Genomic DNA, 8785 nt, shown 5'->3' with positions numbered 1-8785 from the left:
TAATTCTTCAATTGATAATAATAGCGGTGCAACATCTCTTTCAACTCTACCTACTAAGAAGTCATCTTTTCTCTTTCTATAATTGTGATTGATTCGCAAGACCGTCGATAACAATTCTTTCTATAATTGTGATTGATTCGCAAGAGCGTCGATAACAATAAAAAAAAAAAAGACATTTTACTATTATTTGTTAAGGTAAAGGCATTGTTATTTTTCATACAATATAAACATGCTAATTTTCATGCGTGCTCCAGCCACGAACCATCACATACACAAGAAAATCATTTATAGTCCACAATAAAGCTAATTTCACTTGAAAATTTTGTTTTCTTGAGATGTCATACATCAAAGTCATAAATGATCATAATAAGTTAAACTCATTAATCAATGATCGAAAAAAAAAAAAAACATATACATTCTTATATGGACTATTAGAAATAGATATGGCCATATATAAGAACATGAACTTTAGCCTCATACACATCCCTTGTAGCTAGTTAATTGTAAACTGTGAGTATCACCGGCTAACAAGAATATGGTGCAACAAATGACTCAAATGAATTGAATTTGTATGTACATAACCTAATATGTATGTTGTATAGTTTCATTGAAAACCGAGGATACATCCTATGAAAAACTTTTCAAGCTTCACCATTAAAATGGTGCATTATAACTCCTTCCATCGCATCATATGAATGATGACATGTCATATGCTCAAAAGTCATTGGAGACATGAATAATCTTTACAATCTAGGAGTGATTGAGAAGTATCTTATTTTTCTTTATACGACAAGAGTCTTTCCCCTACCAGTTCTATGTTTATATTAAGCATGCCTACAAGTTATGCACTAGGTCAAATCTATATTTTTTTAGTTGTATAACATGCAGAGGTTTGGACACATGTTAATTTTGTAGTATCCTAGGCCAAAGGTTTTCATCGTGGATTTAGCAACATAAAATTTTTTTTCAGCCTATGCCCTCAAGGTAAAATGTTTCTCGTCTATGTGATGATTATGTTATAACTGACCTCGTTCAACTCATGATCTAACTTAATGGTGAACATCGGTGCAACAACCGATGATTTATTATGATTTGTGCATCTATCTCATAATGGGTCTTCAGAATCTTTCAAAATATCAAAAAACATGGTTATGTATGTATTTTGTTCTTCATCTACAATTGATATTCACCTGCATCTCTATGCATGTTGTTAGAACTAGAAATTGATTCAACATCCCTTTCTACCATAGTCTTATAAGAAAAACATGGTTCTCTATGTGCAAACCAACACAAGTATTTATTCATGAATCCTTTTTTATAAAAAATACATTGTAACAACACTTGGATCAAGAAAATTTTTATTTTTACACCTCTTACACGCATATCTAAGACTCCCTCCACTAATATTTTTTGGATTAGATAATGCATTTTTAATAAAACCCTTAATGATTAGATAATGCATTTTTAATAAAACTCTTAACCCCGTTACGATAACTAATCTTGTGCATCCCTTCGGGTTAAACTTGACACATACAATTACGACCATTCATTACTTATATCAAACCTACATAAAATATTAATAACAACATGTTTTAATTAATAATGTGAACTAAACAAATTATCAGCACCTAACTAATTAGCTATTATTAATTTAACTCAAACTTATTCAATTTATTTTTATATTACCCTTAAATCATTAATAATTTTCTATAAAAATTCAAATTCCTCCACATTTACTAAAAATTTCAACTTGATAATAAAATTGATATAATATAAAATATAGCCGTTAAATAAAATATTATTTATTTTATTACAAAACACCTATATCACATAATCAAACTCAATTTCATAAAATTACAAACAAATATAATTTTTTTTAAAATCTAAAACAAACTCTAACATGCATAACTAATGCATTCATACAACAAATATCTATAGAAAAAAGCTATAAAACAAGTAAACACATATACATTTTACATAAAATGCTAAAAAATTAACGTTTTCAAAATAGGCTACAACAAAAAATTGCTAGTTTTATTTAATTACTTGGTAAGGAAACTTTAAAATAAAATTGAATTATAATAAGGATGTTGATAGATTGAATAAAATATGAGGTTGATATGTATTGCTTTCTACATAATAATAATAAAAAGAAGAAAGAAGTAGAAAAAATGGAGGGAGATGAGGGTTTGTTTGTTATATTTTAACTTAAATATTAATAATAGATTTACTAATATCTAACATATTAGCAAGAGAGATATTTTGCCTCTAATTTCATTGTAGTAATGACATGTCCTTTCTCTTTCTCTATCTTCTTTTCATTCAATTATATTAATTCTCTCAGTAGACATTGATAGGCACTTTCTGTTAATAAACACCAATGAACATAGCAAAGAAATATTCCGTAAGTAAGCATCACCGTAACGTAAATTACAGAAGAGTTTTTGTTTTGTTTGACAATTTGCCGATGGTTGAAGAGATACAGAAAAGGAGTCCAGGCTAGCAAATAATAAAAGAAGAGAAGTGGGGCATGATGGGGCAGCTGTCTCCGACATCTTTGACGGGAAAGCATCATCATCCATCCAACCCTAACCAGGCAACCCCACTCTCTCTCTCTCTCTCTCTCTCTCTCTCTAAAAGTATGAATGCCCAGTCTGTCATGTTATCGGGTGCAGTAGGCATCACTGTATTTTTATTTCTATGAATTGAAGAGGTAGCAAACAGACTATACGATCCTTTCTTTCTCGAACAAGAGTATAGACCAGCAAACAGTGTACTTTCTTTCTTTCTTTCTCTCGGTGTGTAGGCTCAGGAAGAAGTTGCTGACGTGTGGGTGAGTGTGCGAGTGACTGACTCATGCACATGCATGTCTCGCAGCTTTACCTCCTTCGCGCTTTCTTGCTGGCCCCATTGCCTGCTCTCTTTTTTGAGAAATTGTTGCGCTGCCAATTAATAATAAAATCTTATAAATTATTAAATTTATTCTGATAATTAATTCTATAAATTATATTTGTAATGTGAATAAAATATAATAACTAATAAGAAGTCCATTATAAAATGATTTGAATAAATTTGATGATATGTAAACCTTTTAATTGATTGCATTCATAGTCTTAGATAATCGGCTAAATTCACCAAAAGCTTTTATTGCCAAAGACAAACTCATAGTTTAATAATTAAATTAAAATATATTTTTTTTGTACAAAAACATTCCAATATAAACTACAGTCTGATGGAAAAAATGTTTTTTTTGGTACAACATAAATATTATGTGATCCACAAGTTATCACTCATAATCATTATCGTCTTCGCTTCTATCCTTCTCAAGTTCTCTTATATTCATGTGTTTTTTTCCCTGGGATCCTATCACAGCTGCGTATCATCATGAATATTATTATTAAACTTGGTTTATATTGATGAATTGATTCAGAATCTAGTTGGTTTAAGATATAATTTAAGTTTATTTTTAAATAAAATAAAATAAGAGTTAATTTAATTAAATATGGTCAACTCGATAGCTCAACTTGATTGATTTGATTAAAATTTAATTTGGTTTAAAAAAATAATAATATTTTTTAAAATTACTAAACATGCATAACCTATCATCAAAGCTTTAAATCAAGCTAGACTTTGCTCAAGACAACGTTCCCCTCTTGGAAGATGGGGAGATAAAGGCCATTGGGCTGGTATCCAAAATGGCCCTTTAAATTTTCAGGGATTTTTCTTAAACACTTGTGACCTGGCGTGATACGAGTTTGTCCATCTCGGGGAAGTTTTTTAAATCAACACAATAAATTAAAAATATTGGTGAGATAGCATGGTTTGAAAAAAATAGCACAGTCCATATATATTGTAATTGAAAAACACAATATTTATAGTTTGTAAAATAGCAACGTTTTAAAAAATATATATATGAAATAGGTAAGAGAGGAGAAAACAAAAAAAAAAAAATGCATACCAAAACAAACTAGTTACAACAAAAAACATTTAACAAGACAACCAATAATACCAAGAAAAGTTTTTAATAGTGACCTAGTGAGTTATACTTATTTTTAAAAACAAGTGAGTCACTAATCATTTTTAAACAATAAATATAACATATTCAAATATCTTTAAAAATAAGTAAGTCATTAATCATTTTTAAACAATAAATATAACATATTTAAATATCATCAGTGACTTTTCTTTATTATAGAATTTATCTCGTCGCCAAGATTTTCATGACAATACTAATAATATCCTAATCAGAATTTTTAGTGACCTTTCAAGATAATTTTTTTCTCTTTTTCATCTGTCCTATCTATTTCATAATCTATTTTTAAAAATTATTATTCTAAATAGTAACAAGTTATAAATATCATATTTTATCATGTTTTTTAATAAATACATGTATTAACAGTATTATTTTGTTAATACATATTAACCGCACTATTTTGTCAATTCTTTTTTAAACTATATTGTTTATCCAATAATTTTTTTTTTAAACTATATTGTTTATCCAATAATTTTTTTAAAAAAAAAAAAAAACTAGTCAGCGAAAATAGCCACCACTGGGGCAGATTCTTTCTGATATTACCCTTAAGATTCTAACTTTTGTGGCTCCATGAACCTGGGTGTTAATTATTTCACCTTGGATCGATATGGTGACTTATCCCAACCATTTTGCTGTCCACATTGGTTGGCAATTGGACACTCAAATCTTCAAAAGCCTCATTAACGATTGGGCTGAAGATGCAGTGGTAAGTCTAGCTTTCCCACCCTAATGTAATAAGAGAAACAAGAAAACGCTCGGACTCCTACCACAAAAAAACGGAAAAAGAAGGGGGGAAGATCAGCAGGAGATCCAGCAAAATCAAGAAAAATTGCCCAAGAGAGTAGAGATACTTGAATCGACATTATCAGACTAGTTATCAACACAAGATGTTAACGATGGATAGATATCATTAAGTAGTAGTTAACCTAATCTAAAGCATTTAAACACTGGAAGTGGTGCTCTAAAGACAGGCACCAAATTAGCAACCAAGCGCTCCTGCTTTCCCAAAAATGAGATGAGATTTAACATCAGGCCTTGCCCTCCCTGTTCTTCTTCAAAACATTGCGCATACCAAAAACCCTCAAAGCAAACAAGATGAGTTTAACTTGTACAACTTAAACTGTTCTACTAGCACATGTCTTCATGATAAAGATGAAGTCCAAGACCAAAGCGTGCACAGGCTCTACGAAATGCCATTGCTTCTGCCTTTTGCACAGGATCTCCAAAACCTATCTCATCCAAAGCAGCAGTTCCGGTCGACTCCCTGTATAGCTGGTGGAATTAAAAAAGAGTTAACAGGAGATCACTGTTAGCAATTCTCTTCAATTCACGCAACTGAACTCAATGGAAATATAACTATTAGAAATGTGGGTAAAAGATGGCTTTCAGAAGGAGATAAATTTAATAATTTCTCGTCATGAATATAAATGTTGGACAAAAGCAGGTCATGGCTGATTATAGGATCACGTAAAGAAATCCACTTAAGTAGACATCTAAACATTTTAGCGATTGTTGCAATACCATTTCACCAGATTTCAGGAGAGGGGGAGGGAGGAAAATGCAGTAAAAATATAACAAAGAAATATACATATTTTACAATTTCTTACATTCCCCATCATGTAAAATTGGTTTTATCTTCAATTGAAACATAATAACAATCAACTTACCAATCAGTGAACATCTTCCTAAGTCTCACTATTCATAATAGTTAAAAACTGCCTAATAAAGCATCTCCTAAAGCAGAAACCTTTGTTTTCCCTATTTTTACTTTTAAAGATTTTTTTTTTTTTTTTGTAAGATATGTTAATCTTCATTCATTAAATTGAAATCCGTAGTGTGCCTCAAACCCTATCTTCAGTTAGCACACTATTCAATCAACAATCAACAAGGACAGTTGTTCAAGTTGGAAACACATCAGATATATAGTATTCCAAATAAAGAAGGCAAATTACCAAATCACAACTTTCAGAATTTCTCTTGAAATTCAACTTCAGTTAACAAAAGGTACTATACCTTAACTGGAAAAGTATATCTCAGACAGTTTTAGACCCCAAAATTTCTAATGTTGTTCCTTATTTTTTACTCTTTCGCCACACCGTTAGGCTCTGTTAAGAACAAGCCACTTTTGAAAAACATCAAACTGAAGAACTAAGAAGATCAATAAGAGAAATCTCCCATGTCATGAGCTGTCCTATTAGCTGTGTTGTCTACTCTTTCATCAGAGAAATGCAGCGTCAATGGAGTCCTGAACACTCAAGACTTTATTTTCTTAATGACACATTTTGCCTACCGTAGTTGAAAAGGTCCCCCCTTACCTCTCAAGCAAAAAATATGAAATAAGATCACCTCAAGTAAAAAGTATCAACCAGTCTGCTCAGGAATGCACATCTTCTTGCTCTCAATTTTATTAGCCTTATATGCCTTTCACAACTACTTCCTCTGGTTTAGGCATCAGAGTTCGATTAAGACACAACTACAACATGCCAAAAGATTGTGAGCATTTATTAAGCAATCTTTCCAGGGAGCCATTAAAGTCGATATATCATGTCATGATTTCCAACTCCAGAGTCAGAAAGTAGTGATCAGGCAAGGGTGAGGCATCACAACGCAAGAAATCAGTAAGCCTATGCTGGCCATGAGAAAATGGCAATAGAAATTGAGCATACCATACACTAAAAACCACAAACAAAACGTAGGTAAAGCAAGAAAGATACCTCAGCATCAGTCCCATAGAGAGTGACACGGTAAACAACAGATACAGACTTGCTATCAGGTGAATAAGTGATGCTCCGAACCTCACCAGACCATTCTGTATTAGGTAAAGAAAGTAAATGTTAGGCTTGGATATCAAGTTAAAATATAATTATTAGTAAATGATACAAACTTGTGTGATGTGTGTATTAACTCTTAGCATACCTGGAGCATGTAAATTCATAATCCTGTTAACAATATGCCTAATAAAAACAATAGAAAACAACAATAAATAACAATAAAATCAGCCAATAGCCTTCTAAATCATTATAATTAGAGATTGCTTCTTTTTTGTTTTTTCAAATTGATTTTCAGCTGAAAAAATATAAATTAATATTTTTTATATTTTTTGTAATTTTAATATACTGATATAAAAAATACAAAAAATTCAATTTTCAATTAAAATAACATTTTTTATATTTTATAATTTATTTTTCTAAATTAACAATTCAAAAAAAAAAGACCTCGACGCAATGCCTACCAAACAGGGCCATTCTGCTCAAGAAAAGTCAAAATGAGATTGTACGATTAAAACAAAATAACCCATTACCCAAATACTAGACTTTTTTCATCTTTATACATCATAAGCCTAAAAACCCCATTTTTTTTTCAGGAAAAAAAAGGTTGAAATCAAAACATATGGGTGAATATACAGGTAAAGAGAGGAAGTAATTACCAAGGGACATATTTGATCGAAAACCCATTATCAACACGCTGACTAACAAGAGTTTCAGGGACCTTTTTGTTGAGTTCTTTGAGTATTTCAGAGAGTGGCCTACTTATTCCTGAAGTGGGTACAGAATCGTTTTCAGCGTTGTCATCGATGTCACTTAGCTTTTCTGTTGCTGTGTTTTTGTTTCTGGCACCAAAAGCAGAAGACTTGGTAGAGTAGTTGAGAGAAGATAAGAAAAGGAGTGATTGTTTCAAAGGAGAGCTGGATAGTGGGTTTAGCGTGAGGAATTTCCTCGTAGACATTGCTGCCATGTTTTAGCGAGAGCGGGAGACAGAGAGAGGAAGGACAAAGATCTGTAGAAACCAAACCCTCTTTTGAATGTGGTTTTGTTGGATTCGAGACAGGGCTCTGCTTTCTCTCAGGGTTGTATGCTTGCATTGTATGCCTGTATGGGCTTCTTATGGGTTTCGAGAAATTGATTGATTTTTGGAAAACTACATCGTTTTCTTAGTTTTTCTCCCACTCTTCAAGTATTTCTCATTTTATGTTATGCCTATTCATTTGTTTCTAAATTAATACATTTTTATCATAGTTTACTCATTAAATTGCATTTGATTAATATTGAAGATAAAAAACAAATATAAAAGAAAAAATATTTGATTATAAAAACAAAGATAAAAATATAAAACCAATATATCTCTATTATAATTTTGAAATAATTTTTTATTTTAATATATATATATAATCTTTTGTCTCCTATAATCACACAAAAATGAATCTTGACTAAGCCTATTAACTATACCGTCTATTCTAAAAAATTCATGAAATAATTAGCCCCCATATTAATTTTTTGGTCATTTTGAACGACCACAAATTGGCAAAATTGATATTAAAATATTACATTCTATTTAAAAATAATAATGTCATGGATCAATTTCTCTAATTTATACTCAATTTATTGAAATTAAAAATTAATGTGTTGGTTAATAAAGGAGTTTGTATATTAATGATTTGTGATGAAATCACGTAATCTAATATAGGAGACACTATCTTGATTTTAATTATGAAAATAATAAAGTTTATTCCATTAATCTCCTAGTCTTTTTGTCTCAATCGCTAAATTAAATGAAAAATTCAATCAATCTTAAGAAAATATCCATAAACATAAAGAAAAAACAAATCCGTAAAGAATCAATCAAGACAAGAAATTATTAATTTTTTAAAAAAAAAGAAAAGAGTAGGAGAATAATTACAAAAATCAAAAGCAATTGTATTGGTACATGGGGTTACTAGGGACCAATTTAATTTTTTATTGATTGAATTCATAT

The 8785-nt window shown here is 30.5% G+C and overlaps 1 protein-coding gene across 2 annotated transcripts; it reads right to left on the bottom strand.

The window, feature by feature from the left end:
* Window positions 1-4855: 4855 nt before the first annotated feature.
* RAD52-1 (cobalt ion binding protein) lies at window positions 4856-7993 on the bottom strand. 2 transcript variants are annotated; one of them, XR_839594.1, is made up of 5 exons: window positions 7461-7993; window positions 6950-6987; window positions 6748-6842; window positions 6047-6506; window positions 5220-5305 (listed from the first exon to the last, which is right to left on the bottom strand). XR_839594.1 is itself a non-coding variant. In XM_011006595.1 (4 exons), the coding sequence occupies exons 1-4, from the start codon at window positions 7766-7768 to the stop codon at window positions 5162-5164; spliced, it is 585 nt and encodes a 194-aa protein (XP_011004897.1). In that variant the 5' UTR covers window positions 7769-7987; the 3' UTR covers window positions 4856-5161. The 2 variants fall into 2 exon arrangements, 1 of the variants encoding a protein (XP_011004897.1); XM_011006595.1 differs by lacking the exon at window positions 6047-6506 and having other exon boundaries at window positions 4856-5305; window positions 7461-7987.
* Between the last annotated feature and the right edge of the window lie 792 nt (window positions 7994-8785).

This window comes from Populus euphratica, unplaced genomic scaffold (genome assembly GCF_000495115.2).
Source record: "Populus euphratica unplaced genomic scaffold, PopEup_1.0 scaffold461.1, whole genome shotgun sequence".
Lineage (NCBI taxonomy): Eukaryota > Viridiplantae > Streptophyta > Magnoliopsida > Malpighiales > Salicaceae > Populus > Populus euphratica.
The sequence above is the reverse complement of the archived record's forward strand: the minus strand, read 5'-3'. Positions and strand labels throughout refer to the sequence as shown.

Bases quoted from the DNA above. Each gene is read 5' to 3' on its own strand.
- RAD52-1 (XM_011006595.1), bottom strand. From the start codon at position 7,768: ATGGCAGCAATGTCTACGAGGAAATTCCTCACGCTAAACCCACTATCC. The intron at 6,843-6,949 runs GTATGCTAAGAG...TACCTAATACAG, and splicing joins TATGAATTTACATGCTCCAG to AATGGTCTGGTGAGGTTCGG. The intron at 5,306-6,747 runs GTATCTTTCTTG...TAATTCCACCAG, and splicing joins TCTATGGGACTGATGCTGAG to CTATACAGGGAGTCGACCGG.